Source organism: Bufo bufo, chromosome 9 (assembly GCF_905171765.1).
Source record: "Bufo bufo chromosome 9, aBufBuf1.1, whole genome shotgun sequence".
Lineage (NCBI taxonomy): Eukaryota > Metazoa > Chordata > Amphibia > Anura > Bufonidae > Bufo > Bufo bufo.
In genome coordinates, this window is record NC_053397.1 from 54,261,160 (window position 1) to 54,280,282 (window position 19,123).

Below are 19,123 nucleotides of genomic sequence, written 5' to 3' on the forward strand. Positions count from 1 at the left end.
AGTGCAGCACAAAATACTGCCACCCGCTGCACAGTATTCAATTGTATTGCTGTCCTGAGGACATACAGTGCTGCCCATAATTATTCATACCCCTGGCAAATTTTGACTTAAAGTTACTTTCATTCAACCAGCAAGTAATTTTTTGACGGGAAATGACATTGGTGTCTTCCAAAAGATAATAAAACGATGTACAAAAGGCATTATTGTGGGGAAAAAAAAACATTTCTCAGCTTTTATTTACATTTGAGCAAAAAGTGTCCAGTCCAAAATTATTCATACCCTTTTCAATAATCAATAGAAAAGCCTTTATTGGCTATTACAGCAATCAAACGCTTCCTATAATTGTAGACCAGCTTTTTGCATATCTCCACAGGTATTTTTGCCCATTCATCTTTAGCAATGAGCTCCAAATCTTTCAGGTTGGAGGGTCTTCTTGCCATTACCCTGATCTTTAGCTCCCTCCACAGATTCTCAATTAGATTCAAGTCTGGACTCTGGCTGGGCCACTCCAAAACGTTAATGTTGTTGTCTGCTAACCATTTCTTCACAACTTTTGCTGTGTGTTTTGGGTCATTGTCATGCGGAAATATCCACTGGTGCCCAAGGCCAAGTTTCTCTGCAGACTCCCTGATGTTGTCGTTGAGAATCCTCATGTATTGCTCTTTTTTCTTGGTGCCGTTTACTGTGATTAGGTTCCCTGGTCCATTGGCCGAAAAACACCCCCAAAGCATTAGGTTCCCACCACCATGTTTGACAGTGGGGATGGTGTTCTTTGGGTTGAAGGGTTCTCCTTTTTTACACCAAATTAAGAAAACATCATTGTGACCAAACAATTACATTTTTGTTTCATCTGACCATAACACAGAAGACCATAAGTCTTCTTCTTTGTCCAGATGAGCCTTTGCAAACGCCAAGCGAGCTTTTGTGTGCCTTATCTGGAGAAGTGGCGTCCTCCTTGGTCTGCATCCGTGGAACCCAGCAGTGTGCAGTGTCTGTTGGATTGTCTGCCTTGAGACATTGCCACCAGCAGAGCCCAGATTCACCAGGATGGCCTTGGTGGTGATCCTTGGATTCTTTTTAACCTCTCTAACTATCCTCCTGGCCAGCACAGGTGTCACTTTTGGCTTCCGACCACGTCCTCTGAGATTTTCCACAGTGCGGAACATTTTGTATTTTTTGGTCAAATTTAAATAAAAGTTGAGAAATGTTTTTTCCCCCCACAATAATGCCTCTTGTACATCGTCTTATTATCTTTTGGGAGACACCTATGTCATTTCCCGTCAAAAAATTACTTGCTGGTTGAATAAAAGTAACTTTAAGTCAAAATTTGCCAGGGGTATGAATAATTATGGGCAACACTGTAGATACAGCTGAATTCAGGAGGACACCTGTGGCTGCTGGCCAGATGCATAGGAGACAATCAGATCATTATGTACCCAGCTGGTGGCCATGAGGAGGGCTTGGGTGGCCCTTCTAGGCATCGGCCGACTGGGAAAATTCCCTGTAGAGTCTATGGCCAATCCGCCCTGCACCGTACATTGTATAGCGGCTCTGCTTGGTATTGCAACCCAGACCCATTGACTTGCAAGGGACTGAGCCGCACACAGGCCATGTGACTGATGTAGGTGATGTCATTTTCCTATGAAGTGGCCCCATTGCTCATCAGGGCACCACAGCCTATTCCAACAGCTGATTTCCAGTGGTGCCAGAAGTCGAACCCCACTGATCAGATTTTGATCACATATCCTGAGAATGTCATCATTATCATACTCCTAGGCATTAAATATATCAATGATGTACAGGGTTACCCTATGGTCATGTGCATGAGCCCTCAAGCAGATTGCAATGAAGGGGAACCTGTCAGCCCGTATATGCGGCCCCCTCTGATTTCACCGCACTTACATGTGAATATGCTGTAGTTTCCTTGCAATGCGATGCCAGGAGTCCAATATATTCATGATGAGCAGACTCCCCCACTGCCACTTATTGACAGCTTTCTCCCTACAGACGTATCCTACAGAGTCGACGTATCATAAACTCATCGGAGTCCTTACTGACATTACTGACATCGCGCTGCAAAGAACAACCTGTAAGTTCTAGAAAACGACAGTCTATTCACACATATATAAAAGGAAAAGGAAATCTGCGTGTCCATCACTACTACAGGGTGAGAAGACATCATAAAGAAGCCAACACAAGTGATACAAATAAATCTCAAGATTACAGAATGAGAGGCATTGGAGAAAATAAGTTTAAAGGCTATGTACACCTTTGGTGGCAATTTTTTTTATTAGTGCATTGTACTCAATATGACTATGAGCTAAAAACATTTTTTTATTGGTCTTTATTAAAAATATGGAATCCTTTTCTCTGTACAGGGCTGAGATGCTATACTCCTTAAGTCAGGGAGCTGACGGACTCCTTATCTCTGCTCTCTGACATTATAAACACTCATTATAGCTTAGTTCTTATCTTACTCATAAGTATGTGGCTTAAATAAGTGTTTATGACCTCTCAGTAATTTTGAAATTGAAAGTGAGATGGACACAGCTCGTGTCACATTTAACCCTTTGTGACAGAATGGCTCAATATTTTTAATAAGTACCAATTGAAAAAAAAAGATTTTTAGCCCCAAATGAGTAAAATGCAAAAAATTATCAAAGGTATATGTTGCCTTTCAATTACTACAATTATCATGGATAGATCATCATGATCGGCAGGGGTCCGACACCCGGGAACCCCGCCGATCAGCTGTTTGAGAAGGCAGCGGCGCTATAGCAGCGCCATGGCCTTCTCACTGTTTACCGCTGGCCAAGTGACATCACGACTAGTATCAACTGGCCTGGTCGGGGCTAAGCTCCGTTCACTTGAATGGAGCTTAGCCGCGCCCAGGCTATTGATACTAGTCGTGGCGTCACTGGGCCAGCGGTAAACAGCGAGAAGGCGCGGCGCTGCTGGAGCGCCGCTGCCTTCTCAAACAGCTGATCGGCGGGGGTCCCGGGTGTCGGACCCCCGCCGATCAGAAGCTGATGATCTATCCAGAGGATAGATCATCAGTTTAAACAAACTGCAGAACCCCTTTAAGTGCAGATTCTTAGTATGGCCCTCGTTGCTGTACCTCTTTCTTTGGGCAATTTTTAGGACTCAATCAGGTGAAAAAAGCATCCTAGCTTGGACCAAACATTTCCTTTAATGCCTGTTTAAAGATCAGGCTTCACTTCTTTTCCTGCCCATTGCCATTTCCAACCACCCTCTGTATGCAGAGATTTACTTGCTGTCGGCCCTTTTCTGAGACTATTTCCTTTAAAAAGGCTAGGGTAGCTTTTATATTTACCTTATTATATAATTTATATAGTGCCAACATATACCACAGCACTGTATACAGAATATATTCACACATGCATCGGTTCCTGTTCCTACCAGGACTGAATATCTCACCTGCCTACTTGGGCACACAGTCATAGGAAGCCAAATATCTTAGCATGTTTTTGGCATGTGCAAGGAAATCAAAGTACCTACATTATTACACGTTTATGGAGGACATACGAAAAATCCACCCTAGTTGGATTTAAATTATCCCAAGGCTGCAGGGCAGTAGAGCTAACCAATGAGCCTCCATTGTCTTCGGGCATTTACTTAAAGCACTATAAAAGTCTTCATATTATATCTCTTTTCCTGAAGACAATTAAATTTATTACTATATTAATGAGTCGTGCTTTATATCTAATGCTTGCATATTTTTCATCAGTAAACTACTAGTTATCTCCTTTTAATATAATCCTGCCCCCAAATGGAATGGATTAATTTATCTCTTCTCTTGGACATGATCCTATATAATTTATAGGAGAATGATAAATAGATTAATTCATTCATTTTATAATATTAAAATGTAGGTCAGATCCCAATTGTGATTCTCTAAGAGTAGGAAGAGTTAGAAGCCTCCAGGCTAAAGTGCTGTGCTGTGCTTTGAAGTAGGAAGTACGTGAGGGAGAAGAGCGCATGTGACCTGCATAGTAACGGCAATCAGACAAGCTCTACCGGGGAAGCATGGGGAGTGCCTGCACTATTGATAATATACACTGCTCAAAAATATAAAGGGAACACAAAAATAACACATCCAAGATCTGAATGAATTAAATATTCTTCTGAAATACTTTGTTCTTTACATAGTTAAATGTGCTGACAACAAAATCACACAAAAATTAAAAAATGGAAATCAAATTTTTCAACCCATGGAGGTCTGGATTTGGAGTCACACTCAAAATTAAAGTGGAAAAACACATTACAGGCTGATCCAACTTTGATGTAATGTCCTTAAAACAAGTCAAAATGAGGCTCAGTAGTGTGTGTGGCCTCCACGTGCCTGTATGACCTCCCTACAACGCCTGTGCATGCTCCTGATGAGGTGGCGGACAGTCTCCTGAGGGACCTCCTCCCAGACCTGGACTAAAGCATCTGCCAACTCCTGGACAGTCTGTGGTGCAACGTGACGTTGGTGGATAGATCGAGACATGATGTCCCAGATGTGCTCAATTGGATTCAGGTCTGGGGAACGGGCGGGCCAGTCCATAGCATCAATGCCTTCGTCTTGCAGGAACTGCTGACACACTACAGCCACATGAGGTCTAGCATTGTCTTGCATTAGGAGGAACCCAGGGCCAACCGCACCAGCATATGGTCTCACAAGGGGTCTGAGGATCTCATCTCGGTACCTAATGGCAGTCAGGCTACCTCTGGCGAGCACATGGAGGGCTGTGCGGCCCTCCAAAGAAATGCCACCCCACACCATTACTGACCCAATGCAAAACCGGTCATGCTGGAGGATGTTGCAGGCAGCAGAACGTTCTCCACGGCGTCTCAAGACTCTGTCACGTCTGTCACATGTGCTCAGTGTGAACCTGCTTTCATCTGTGAAGAGCACAGGGCGCCAGTGGCGAATTTGCCAATCTTGGTGTTCTCTGGCAAATGCCAAACATCCTGCACGGTGTTGGACTGTAAGCACAACCCCCACCTGTGGATGTCGGGCCCTCATATCACCCTCATGGAGTCTGTTTCTGACCGTTTGAGCAGACACATGCACATTTGTGGCCTGCTGGTGGTCATTTTGCAGGGCTCTGGCAGTGCTCCTCCTGTTCCTCCTTGCACAAAGGCGGAGGTAGCGGTCCTGCTGCTGGGTTGTTGCCCTCCTACGGCCTCCTCTACGTCTCCTGATGTACTGGCCTGTCTCCTGGTAGCGCCTCCATGCTCTGGACACTACGCTGACAGACACAGCAAACCTTCTTGCCACAGCTCGCATTGATGTGCCATCCTGGATAAGCTGCACTACCTGAGCCACTTGTGTGGGTTGTAGACTCCGTCTCATGCTACCACTAGAGTGAAAGCACCGCCAGCATTCAAAAGTGACCAAAACATCAGCCAGGAAGCTTAGGAACTGAGAAGTGATCTGTGGTCACCACCTGCAGAACCACTCCTTTATTGGGGGTGTCTTGCTAATTGCCTATAATTTCCACCTGTTGTCTATCCCATTTGCACAACAGCATGTGAAATTGATTGTCACTCAGTGTTGCTTCCTAAGTGGACAGTTTGATTTCACAGAAGTGTGATTGAGTTGGAGTTACATTGTGTTGTTTAAGTGTTCCCTTTATTTTTTTGAGCAGTGTACATTAAATTCCATATTAAGAAACATACTCTAAGGCTTTAGGTTGGAAACACAGTGGGCATTTGCTGGGGTAGACTAGTCAGATGCCATGCAAGCCCAAACTAATAATCTGCAGATCAAGATCCATAGTGGAGGCCATGAGAATGTAATTTAAGACCAATAATTATGTAAAAAATATCTGATTGTTTCTATCGAAACTGTTACTGTTGTTTAGGTGAAAGAATGAAAATTGCTTCTTTCGACAACTGAGAACAACTACTGTATTTATGGTCCTGAAAAACATTACAGCACCACCATTCTCTCCATCCTAAATTTCTTGAAAATGTTTTTCTGGGGACTAGTCCTTTCAAAGAAGATGGCGATTATGTGCAACATGGGACGAAACTGAAAAAAAGGCACAGGAAATCTGGACTGGATGAAACGGTGATCCTGGGGTGTTCAGTACTGCTACCAGTTTGCACTACATGTACTATACTGCTCTCTACCTGTTCCAAGATGAGCTGCTCCTTTGTACTCCAGGTGAGTGTAGTACACTGTGCGTTCTGTACGGGACCCTGAAAATGCTCCTGTTCTCTTCATAGAAAGTGCTTTACAAATTCCAGCAGGTCTTTAATTTATATGTAGGTACTTGTTTTAGTTTTTTTGGGAGAGGAACAAATTGATATTGTAACTTGAGGCAGCACTGTCACCACCTGCCGACAAATGTAATGATTAATTATAACAATGCAAGTGATTCTGCATATGCCTAATGGTGCAGTGAAAATCCACAATGAGTATCTTCAATGTGCCTCACACCAAATCATTACTCACGAGGCATCGGATTGCCAAATACATGTCACAGTTATGATTACTGATCAATCAAATGTTCCTGGAACAATTTCATTTGATCCTATTGTGTAACACTGTTTTCATGACTATTATTGTATTGTATAAAAAATCTTAACATCTTAGGCTAGCTTTATTGGTCAAAATAATGATGTGTGCAACCCTTATAAAAAAAAAAAAAAAAAACAACTGTAGATGGGCATAACGACAGTATATGGTGGAGCATTGCAGTCACACCAGTGGTCCCTCCACCATGTAACAGAGAAACAGTGCACGTACTGTAATAGTTGGGTGGCCCGGTTAGAGACTTTGTATCAGAGCCCAGAAGCTTAACACATTAATGAGTTTTTTTTCATTTTAAAGTTTGCATAAAGCCTGTGCTTCTTTGTACAATCATAACTGTAAAGGAACAGTTATCTTTGGCTTCCCTAAAGTCTCTTGCAGCAATATTATTCCCTGCTTCAGCAGCACAGCTAGATGCATTTCTTTCACAAGCAGTAAGTGTCTCCCTTCTGCTAGTACTGTATGCAGTTACCTCACGTCCCTTACTTCCCTCTATGTCTGTTTTCTTCTAGGGAGCTCAGAAAGCTGTTAAGGAAGGATAAATCACAGGAGGATCCAGAATCTGTAGAAGCAGTAGATTTATCAGGCTCAGACGTCCTCTGAGTCTCTGTTACCAGGGATGGAACTTGCCTCACAGCAGGCAGTAAACTGCAAGTTCGGGGGAAGTGAGACCCCCCCCTGGTGGCCATAACTTTACAGTAACTTTACAGCTTTTTGTTAGGTGGATGCAGGCATAATAAAATTTAAAAAAAAGTGATATAGAAATGTGTTAGTTACACCATTCTATATTAAATTAAATTAAATTGTGGGAAAGTACAGTGATTTTTTAAGGTCCTTTTACACGAACCAACTTAGCAGACAACTTTCGGGAAGGAACAAAAGGTTTGCAATAATTGCCTGTAAGGGAGATGAGAGCTGCATTTACATGCAGCAATCATCTCCTCTTTATGAAGACAAGCAATCGCTACACTTGCCGCCTTACAGTTTCATTGTTTCTGAGTAGAACATCCCTGTTTACACACAATTTTAGGCCAACTATTGATAACAAGTAAAATAGAAGACTGGCACACTTTACATATGGACCAACCTGGACAAAGTCTGAACTACAAAATATTTATTACAGACATAATATGTTAAAATATGAAAATAAAATATGGAATATAAAATATTACACACAATTTATATAAAATATAGTGGCTCAAGATAAATAACTAGCGATTTACTGAGTCGATTAATCATGCATTCTGAGGCATGGCAACATCAAATCGGCTACTTAAATTAAATTGTGAATCTGAAATCGCTGTTCAGTATCCTTTGTTGCAACAATGTATTCACAATGTCTCACTGCAGTCTTGGAAAAAATAGACGATGTGTGTGGCCAATATAGCAATTCGTTGGTATCAGATTGAATGTGGATTTTGTCCTTTTGTGAGGATTCTAATAACCGGTCAACAAGATCCTTTTAAACTGTACTGATAACCCACCTAGTGGGCTTACCTTTGTTTGTCCCGACAGTTCGCCAATTTCCGTGGTGCCTTCTAAGGCCAACTGCAGACCGGCGTCCTGGCTGTGTAACCCTCGGTATCTCGCGTTTGCTTGAAGGTTGATTCACCACGTGGGTTGTACTCACGGAACTGACGTTGTAAACGAGCAGGACTGGATCTTCCGGTAAGTTCCGATCAGAAGACTTTAATCGAATCTTCGATTATATTAAGCGATAGTAGTTTGTTTATACGATAAACAGTGCACTGTTTTCCATCCAAGTAAAGTCCATTCTTTTTTCGGGGTGAAGTTTATGTTTCAATCATAATTTTACCAGACGCGTTTCAGGGATGACTCTCCCCTTCCTCAGTGGTAGCCTACCACTGAGGAAGGGGACAGTCATCCCCGAAACGCGTCTGGTAAAATTATGAAATTGGCGAACTGTCGGGACAAACAAAGGTAAGCCCACTGGGTGGGTTATCAGTACCGTTTAAAAGGATCTTGTTGACCGGTTATTAGAATCCTCACAAAAGGACAAAATCCACATTCAGTCTGATACCAATGAATTGCTATATTGGCCACACACATCGTCTATTTTTTCCAACACTGCAGTGAGACATTGTGAATACATTGTTGCAACAAAAGATACTGAACAGCGATTTCAGATTCACAATTTAATTTAAGTAGCCGATTTGATGTTGCCATGCCTCAGAATGCATAATTAATCGACTCAGTAAATCGCTAGTTATTTATCTTGAGACACTATATTTTATATAAATTGTGTGTAATATTTAATATTCGATATTTTATTTTTATATTTTAACATATTATGTCTGTAATAAATATATTGTAGTTCAGACTTTGTCCAGGTTGGTCCATATGTAAAGTGTGCCAGTCTTCTATTTTAGTTATATATTTTTTGAAGGGGGAATCAATTTAGATCTGAGCACCTGACCGTGATTGTAAGGAAGTGAGCTATTTTCATATAGACTTCACTGAAATATTGGTAACAAGTGTTTGTACAATTGCTCATCCCTGATAATTTGCCTAATGATCGTTTTGTCTAAAACAGGGGTGCACAAAATGCGGCCCTTGACATCATTCTGTGCAGCCCCCAACCATCTGTTAACAGATTGTAAGGGATCGTCTCTTTTCAGGGGGTCACACTCACAGATATCTCACCAGACAACGGATTTTCATGTCCAAACTGTGCATTTATTTTGACAGTCTTCTTATAAAGGATAGTCCAGTTATACATCACTGGGTGGGGTGAGGTTCCCACACTGCCAAAACTTAAAACACAAATAAACACCTGCCCGTCTAGGCAGGGCCGGACTGGGGATAAAAACCAGCCCTGGAAAAAGTTGCATACCAGCCCCACAGCATTGCGTCATTATTTACTTGTTTATAATAGGAGAAAACATTCATTTTAAAACGTGTGTAAACACGAATATGAACTTTGCCCCACGATAGCTCTTTTGTAGAACCCCCATAAAAACTTAAAATTATTTGGCTTGACCCTTGGGGATCTCGGACACCACTTCAACACTTGGCCGGGGGCTCGGCGGAGCTGATGTTGTGTTTTATCCTAATGAGAAAAATTTCATAATAAGGATTTGGAGAAGGGGCAGAGGGATAGCAGAGCACGGAGAGGCTGGTGCTGCTACTAGGGGGTCATACCATGGGGGAGTAATAAAGCCCACCATAGTGCCCCCCCAGTAGTAATAATTCTCCTTATAATGTGCAAAACATACCCCCTTTGTAATGCCCCCAGTTGAGCTAATGTTCCCATAATGTGCCAATATAAAATACCCCTTCTCAGTGCCCCCGTAGATGACCCCCATAGTGCTCCTCCCCCCCTTCCCCATAGTACCCACCATAATGTGTCCCAGTATAAAATGCCCCTATACAGAGCCCCCATATAAAATACCCCTTTTTAGCCTCAGTAGATGCCCCTATAGTGCCCCCCAATAATCTGCCAGTAAGATATGCCCCCATAGATGCCCCCAATCATGTGCCAGAAGCCAGAGCCCCCCCATATCATGTGCCAGTAGCCAGAGCCCCCCCATATCATGTGCCAGTAGCCAGAGTGCCCCCCTATCATGTGCCAGTAGCCCCCCCTTATTATGTGCCAGTAGCCCCCCTTATTATGTGCCAGTAGCCCCCATAATTATGTGCCAGTAGCCCCCCTTATGTGCCAGTAGCCGCCCCTTATGTGCCAGTAGCCGCCCCTAATGTGCCAGTAGCCGCCCCTTATGTGCCAGTAGCCCCCCTTATGTGCCAGTAGCCCCCCTTATGTGCCAGTAGCCCCCATTATGTGCCAGCCCAGTAGTCCCCCCTTATGTGCCAGACCAGTAGTCCCCCCTTATCATATGCCATCCCAGTAGTCCCCCTTATCATGTGCCAGCCCAGTAGTCCCCCCTTATCATGTGCCAGCCCAGTAGTCCCCCCTTATCATGTGCCAGCCCAGTAGTCCCCCCTTATCATGTGCCAGCCCAGTAGTCCCCCCTTATCATGTGCCAGCCCAGTAGTCCCCCTTTATCATGTGCCAGCCCAGTAGTCCCCCCTTATCATGTGCCAGCCCAGTAGTCCCCCTTATCATGTGCCAGCCCAGTAGTCCCCCCTTATCATGTGCCAGCCCAGTAGTCCCCCCATATCATGTGCCAGCCCAGTAGTCCCCCCTTATCATGTGCCAGCCCAGTAGTCCCCCTTATCATGTGCCAGCCCAGTAGTCCCCCCTTATCATGTGCCAGCCCAGTAGTCCACCCTTATCATGTGCCAGCCCAGTAGTCTACCCTTATCATGTGCCAGCCCAGTATTGTACCTATATAAAAAAAAAAAGAAAACACTTATACTTACCTCCAGTGATGCGATGCGATGCAGGCCTCTTCCGGCCTGTGTCCCTCGCTATCCTATCAGAGGAACAGGAGGGGACACACCTCTCCCTCCCCTGCCGCAGCACAGGCATCTGAAATTTCCCGGTATCCCGGCAGGCCAGTCCGGTCCTGCGTCTAGGCGCTACCTAAACAAAATATGTCCCTACCTCACTCATAGAGCACAGTTCACACATGGACATTATATGCGGCTTTCCTCAGCCAACATCAATACTGCAGCCTCCAGGCTGTGGCAACTCCAGTACCTTTTGGGGTAGTGTGGCCCAGTAGTCCTCCAGACGCTGGGCGTACAACCCTCGTTCTCTAGGTGTCGCTAGGTCCTCCAAACCTCAGGCTATTCAAAGTCTTGTGGCCCCTCAGTCCTCCTGACTGAGACCACACACAGAGCCTCTGCTTCACAAAACAGTCTCGCTCTCCCTCCTCAGACTGACCTACTCTAAGGCACTTTATGCCAGCCTGATTACAGCAGGCCTCACCTGCGATCACCTCAGGTAGAAAGGAAAACCCGTACTGGAAGGGTGTGGACTGGGAACTCCCTCTACCAAGCCTAGCCACCAGTCCAAGTAAAATCCAGCCCAGAAAATGTATACAAAAATGTCTCAGCAAACTATGCTTTACTGAGACCACTGCCATTCTCTGGATTTTATCTGTCTTACCCATCTGAGGTACCTGAAGTGGGACAACACACCTTCCAGCACTGTTCACATTACCACAAGATATATATGTCTATATCTTTTGGCTGCTCAAATGCATTTTTCTTGTATTCTCCCATTACCTGGGAATCCTGGAGGTGTAACCAGACATGTATAGTATATACTATATGTACAATATGCCATAAATACAGTATTTCAGTTAAAAATACCCCTTTAGCTTTTATTTTCGGCCCTTGGGATTCCTTCAGTCTGACAACATGGCCGGCCCCCAACCAGAAAACGTTATGCACCCCTGGTCTAAAAGGACCATTACTTTTTCCTCTGGTCTGAAGTATTATTATTATTTTCTTTTTACAAAAAATATTAATTTCTGACCATTTGGGTGCACTTTGAATTAAAAACTAAATAAAATAATGCTAATAATCCAGAAAGTAATCACAATAAACACTCAACTATTGTATCTTTCGTGCTAGAGCACTACAGATGGCAGAGTATGGACGCTAATATAACTTATGTTTTAAAGTTTATTTGGGTTATTTATCAGCTCCTTTGGAAAACGAAAGGTGGAATCTGATTAGTTGCTATGGGCAACTTAGCCATTTCTACTTTACACCAGTTTGATAAATGACCCCATATATTTGTGGTTTAAAAAATAATTCTAAAAAGTAAACACTAAGTAAAATAAAGAAAATGCGAAAAAAATACAGCCCTGTCATAAAAAGTACACAGATACATAAAATTGCTAAAAAGTTCTTGGTCGTTTAAGGCTATGTCCACCTTCATGAACGTTTTTACTTTATTGTTCCAATGCATATACAATGAAAAATTAAGCAATTTTGCAATACAGTATATGCTCAATTTCCTACCATCTTGTTTCTACAGCTCCTATACGGACTATGCATCTCCATGGTAACAGACAACAAACTGCGTAGTCTGATCCTGCAGTAATATTTCCTTCGACCTGTCCTCTACTTCTGGCTAAGCTACCAAATGTACAGTACATTAGTACAAAGCATGGGACATATGGAAGAAAGTATGAGACTGCAAGAATGCAGGATTACACTACACAGAATTTGTTTTCTGTCTGCTACCATGCAATGTCTGAGTGGGCATAAGTGCTGTAGAAACCAAACAGAATTTTTAATTAATTAGGACCTATTGCAAAGTTACTTCATTTTTCATCTTAAATTTGTAGGTGGTGCATCGATTTACATCCCAAATAACTGGTTATGAGGGTCTACGACCACTACAATGGGCAATTTTACATGATGAACTGATAGATCCAAACGCACTTGCTAAGCTACCCTCTACCCATGCATGCCACTTCCCTCTTTTGAACCCTCTTAGGACTGATTCACATGAATGTGCTCGGTCCAGGAAACATGACCTGTGTGTCGGCCGCATCTCCCGGACCGACTATGACTCCCCTGACCTGAACTGACTATATCCTGCGGTTCCTATCTGATCTATTGTATTGTACTTACATGATCATCTGATTGCAGTAAATTAGACCCACAATCAGATAGGATCGGGACGCTATCATCAATCACTATAATGCAGTCAGTTTGGGTCAGGAGAGCCGTAGTCGGTCCGGGAGATTCGGCCAGCACACGGGCTGTTTCCCAAACTGAGCACGGTTGTGTGAATCAGCCCTTAGCCACTGTTCACAACTGTTAAATAGAGGCTTCCATGCCCACATTAATTCATAACGCCCATGCATCAGTGTCCATACTGGGTATTATTAATGAATACTGTGTATCACGCCATAACGCTGGGATCTCTTTTACACCACACAGCACCCATCATCCTATAAAACACAAAGAAACAGGTCACTGATCTCTCCTAGGGAACACCACTTGAAAGAGTATATTACGACTTCCAATAATTTGGTCTAATGCCCAACGTATGCTCAATACTTGGGGCCAAATCTGAACGACAGCTGTGACTTCCCATCTCTATTGGCAGGAGAACTACTATTAGACACTATCCTCATCCTGATCTCCTGAGGACGGAGATAACAAACAGGCTTATTTAACCGAATGATTTCTATCTGAACAATAGGCTGGTTTCATAACTCGTCAGTAACCTTGAAAAATGAGATGAATTTACCAAAACGCCACCATATAAAAGCCTTATCATCCCTCCTAATAATACCGGTCAAGTGCTTAATGATTCCATGGATGCTAGATTCCACTTGTCGTGCCTATTGAATGGATAATGACTATTAAGGTGCGGTAATTGCCTGAATGAAAAGGCTAGCTGCGTGTTTACACTCAACTTGGCAGCGTGAATTTGGTATTCTACTAATGTGGCACTGAACACACGCTGAAAGAAGGTGACCTGCAAAACGGCTACGTGCTCGGGGAAGGGGGGGAAGCACATCCTAGAAAGGATGAGGGAGACAGGGAAACACTGATATTCCTAGTCTATAGCATTTCGCAGACTGTGCTCAGCACTAAAGGGTTAAGCCATCGCTACCTGCCTGCGGTGTCGTCTAGCATTATGGTAGAAAGTCTCAATCCAAATAAATGATGTTCTATAGAGAATTGATGACCATCCCCTATTATACAGCCATAGACAGTATGGAAATGTGCACATGATGCAGGACAGCGAGAGGCAGAGATTCCCTACAGGATGACTGAGGAGCCTTTGTTATAGACAGGGATGACTGGAGAACACAAAGTAAGCCCGGACTGCCTATGTACTGACACCAGTGAACTGCAAGGGAATGGCAAATGTGTCACCCAGCTCAGAATTTATGAATGATATATGGGCACAATCCTTACTGAAGCCAATGCTACTGTTATTAGATAGTATTACTGCAATTTGTACTATTCATTACAACAATGAGTGGAATTAGCCTAAGGAATTTCATGCAACAGTCAACGATTGGTGACCGTGCAATGCATTGTGTCTGCAGCCCATTGTTTACATAGTGTAGATACATTGTGTCAATATAGTATCTATGTTTACATAACATACATGCACATACTGTAAACATACAATAAGAAGACCAGAGCATCCACTATGTGGCTACGTGGCTTTCTAGGAACATTACACATGTCCCATTATTGACAGCTCTGCAGACACCACTCCACCATGACTGATGCAGAGTACAGAGTGCTGCAGCAGCTGGAGAAGGGACTGGAGGCGTCCTGAAGACAAGTTTCAAGTTCCTCCAGGTGTGAAATGAAGCAGGAGTGCAGGACAATAATGGGGGAGGGGGGATGGGTGCAGATTTTTTATTTTATTTACCTTGATCCGGACATAGCAGTGTGTGCCCAGGAAGGGGTCATTGAGGCAGCTTGGGGTGACCTCCCTAGGGATCCTCCTGAAGGTGCTCCTTGGCCTGATGAGGATGCTGCAGAAAAGTTTGAGGAGCGCAGTGCAGGCGCAGAGCAGACAGTAGGAGTAGACCAGGCTCCAGAAAGCTGCAGCCCGCAGACAGCCTGGCAGAGCCAGCAGGCTGTCCACCAACAGCGCCATGCTGTGCCCAGGCATCCAGCTGGGGAGAGAGAGAGGACACCCTCAAGTGGCAAGGAGAGCTGTGCGAGAAGTCATGGAAACAGGGGGAAGAAAGCAAGAGGAGGAGGAGGAGGAGGAGGAGGGAGTGACTGGAGCTCAGTGCACTGATGCTGAGGCTGCCTCTTAAAGGGGACGATGAGAACGGGACAACCTTGACTGCCTCTGATTAAAGGAGCACTCATTCTGAAGTGGAGGGGTGAAGCAAGTCAAAGAGCTGCTGGAGTCACCTCCAGATCTGTACCAACCATGCCTGGAGATGTAGCATAAAGTAGTGATCATGGGGGGCAGACCTGTCTCTTATTCCTTCTAGAAACACATAATTGGCCTGAAACCCCCTTATATAGTGGGGACCTGGAGGGCATTATTCCTTTCTAAATGTATGTGATTTTTAAGAATTAAAAGCTGAGGGAGATAAGCATTAAGGGCTAATGCACACAAACGTATTTTCTTTCAGTGTCCGTTCCGTTTTTTGTTTTTGCAGACCGTACACAGAACCATTCATTTCAATGGGTCTGCAAAAAAAACAACAAAAAAACGGAAGTTACTCCGTGTGCATTCCATTTCCTTATGTTGGTATGTCTATTCAGCAAACATTTTGAACATGTCCTATTATTGTCCGCATTACGGACAAGGATAGGACTGTTCTATTATGGCCAAGCTGTTCCGTTCCACAAAATATGGAATGCACATGGACGTCATCATTTGTATTTTTTATTTTTTTGCGGATCCGTGTTTTTTGCGGACCGCAAAATGCTTACGGTCACGTGCATGAGGCCTAAACCATAGATTTAAATGACAAAACATAATAAATTCCCATTCAGATGTTACAGTTTGCTGACAACAAGCAAAGGCAGAAAAATACTAATGTAGTCAATGGAAGGACCTCCTTAGACTAGAGCAGATTTATTTTTTTCACCATCCAGTAGGCTGTGTACCAATAGTAATTGGGGGTCACAAAGTAACAACAGTGTGTATGGCCACCTATACTGGCAATACAGATTAGATGTCATGTCTACTGGGGCAACCCACTAAGGGGTTTAGGGATAAAACCCTCTTACAGGATGGTTACATGCCACCCTATGAGAGGGATGAAGGGCTATGTGCAATGTCTGCTCTCCTGAATGTAGATGCCCAATGGCATAGATAGGTTTAGAGTAGGACCTGGCTGACTGAGATCACCTTGGCGAGGGTAGGTGGGCACAGATGTGTTTTGATATATTGTCTGAGAGTCTCAGATTTTATCATATCAGAGTGAGGGCTTAGTCCATATATAATGTTTGCATGTATTGTGCTAGTGCATTATTTTCTGTGATTTTTCTTTTTCCATTAGAGATTACTCTACAGAATAGGACAATGAGCATTCACCACTAGGTGCGTGTCCCTTTCTGCAGAAGCAAACATGGAGGACAGCAGCTCCTATGCAGTAAAAGTACGTGTAACTCTGGTGCCCCATGAGGGGCATGACTGGCCATAAACCCTACAGGGAAATTTCCTGGTGGGCCGATGCCCAAGCCCCCCTCATGGACACTGGCTGGTATATAATGATTTGATGCTCTCAGCATTAAAGGGGTTTTCTGGGACTATTTTTACTGATGACCTATCCTCTGGGGGCAAAAAAAAGCTGCAGAAGGCCGCAGCGATACTGCGAGTGATACTATCTTCTCAAACAGCTGATCAGTGGTGTACTGATCAGATACTGGTGACCTATTCAGAGGATAGGTCATCAGTAAAACAAAAACTCTCGGAAAACCCCTTTAATTAATGTGAGGAGCATTAGGTACTTATGCACTTGGCTGGTGGCCGCAGCTGCCCCCCTGAATTCAACTGTATTGCCATTTTCAGGACTGCAGTGGGGGCAGCAGTGTTTTGGTCTGGTCTGTGGTATTTGGTTCTACCGGGCTGGTATTTTGTGCTGCACTAAGGTATTGCTGGCCCTGCCTTCTGTCAATTTGGTGCAGCAATAGGATGATCCGGTGTCGTGACTGCGCTGCCAGGAAATACTCATCAGCAGAGAGTTTGCTTCAAAGATGGTCTTCAATTGCACCACGCCTTACGGGCGAGGAATGATCCCTTCATCAGGTCCAGTCATATTGCATTGCTATTTGTGTCTGCTGGGGCAATATTTTGTTCTGCACTACGGTGTTGCAGGTCCTTTCTACTTCTGTTGTCTCTGCCTACCTGTGTTGCCCCACCTTCTGTCAATTTCGGCCCGCCTACAACATAGCAACATAGGGCCACTTTAAGTTCCCGGTCAGCCCATGATTGCTAGACACCTTTTTTTTAAAGAATCCAATCTACCAAGCCCACTCAATTAGCAAGTTATGGCCAATCCTAGCCATGTCTAGACAGATGAGTGTGTACGTACTTGGCCATAAGACAATAGCTTAATCTGGATCCTGGATGTCCCAACGTCAGACCCTAGGATTTTACCCAGGAGAAAAAGTCCTAGTCCATGTCCATGCAGTGATGGGGGATTATCTATGTAACTAGCTGTGTGGGAGGAACTATAAACTAGCTGGACGTTGTTAGGGGCGGTGTTGGAGCTGTGACGAGAAGTGCATTATGGGTTCGGTTGGATACAGGAACTTAAGTGCTACATACAGGGTGGAAACAAACCAGAGTGATTTGGGTACATTGTGAAAATGGGTCAGGAGAGTCCAAACTGAGGGGAAGATGTACATGAGGTAAGCAGCTACATGAGCATATCTGTTAAAAACCTGGAAAACCCCTTTTACACATTTGATAGTTTTGCACAAAAGTGCAGTCAGTTTTGTCTGTGGTTCAGTACTTTTTCACACGGATGCTATCAGTTTTGATGCGTTTTTCACGCGCATGAAAAAAACTGAAGAATTACAAACATCTCCTAGCAACCATCGATGAAAACCGCTTTGCATCCGGATGCAATATGTTTTTCATGGATGTCCAATGACTTCTAAGGGAGCTGAGCTGCGTGAAAAATGCAGAATATAGAACATGCTGTGATTTTCACAAAACGCAGAGATGCGTGAAAAACAACGCTCATGTACACAGACCCATAGAAATGAATGGGTCAGGATTCAGTGCGGGTGAAAAACTCGCTGCCCCTCCCCCCATCCTCCACTGTTAGCACTCAGAGCTGCATTGAAATATATTGACAGGACTGCTGCGCGTACATGATTCCTCTCCATTATGTCAGAACAGCACAGTCTGGATTATGTATTTCAGTGCAGCTTCGAGTACTGACAGTTGAGGAATGGGGGCAGTAGGAAAAAAAATGGTGATTTGGACTCCTTTTCTGCAGTATAATGCATGTATTACTTTTGCAAATAGACCAAAATTGGGGTAACAGCTCTCCGTTAACCCTTCCCGACATATGACATAATAGTACGTCATGGCAGCAAGTGACTTGCCGCATTTTGACGTACTATTACGTCATGGTGATCAGGCGGGCACTGGGGCGGTGCGCGCCCGATCACTGCAGAGGCACGGCAGTCCCTAATAGCCGGGCCCCTGCTGTATCCGCCGGCATCACTGTAAAAACCGATGGCAGCGGATTAACCCCTTCTATGCCGTGGTCAGCGCTGACCGAGCCCATTGGATCCCCGCGCTGCTGTGGCGGGGACCCGATGGGTGAAAAGGCAGCCCGATGCCATGCACAGGCTGCCCAATGCCTTGCACGGCATCGGGAACTGCCTTCTACGGGTGCCCAAGAGATCCAGCCTCAGTGTAATCCACTAACAGGCAATGCATTACAATACAGATGTACTGTAATGCATTGCAGAGGAGATCAGACCCTCAAAAGTTGAAGTCCCAGAGTGGGACAGAAATAAAGTTTAAAAAAAAAGCAAAAAAAAGTGTTTTTAATAAAAAAAAATTACGTTTAAAGTAAAAAAAAAAAAAAAAAACGCCCTTTCCCCTGATTTCATAATAAAAAATAGAAAAAAAATGGAAAAAACACACATATTAGGTATCACCGCGACCGTAACGACCAGCTCTATAAATATATCACATGATCCACCCTGTACAATAAACACCATAAAAAA

At 43.9% G+C, this 19,123-nt stretch overlaps 1 protein-coding gene across 1 annotated transcript in view; it reads right to left on the bottom strand.

The window, feature by feature from the left end:
• EPHX4 (epoxide hydrolase 4) overlaps positions 1–15,062 on the bottom strand; it is a 77,556-nt gene extending 62,494 nt beyond the window's left edge. Inside the window, exon 1 of the mRNA XM_040408741.1 lies at positions 14,832–15,062. Coding sequence (XP_040264675.1) covers positions 14,832–15,062 — 231 coding nt within the window. The remainder of the gene's footprint in view (positions 1–14,831) is intronic.
• Between the last annotated feature and the right edge of the window lie 4,061 nt (positions 15,063–19,123).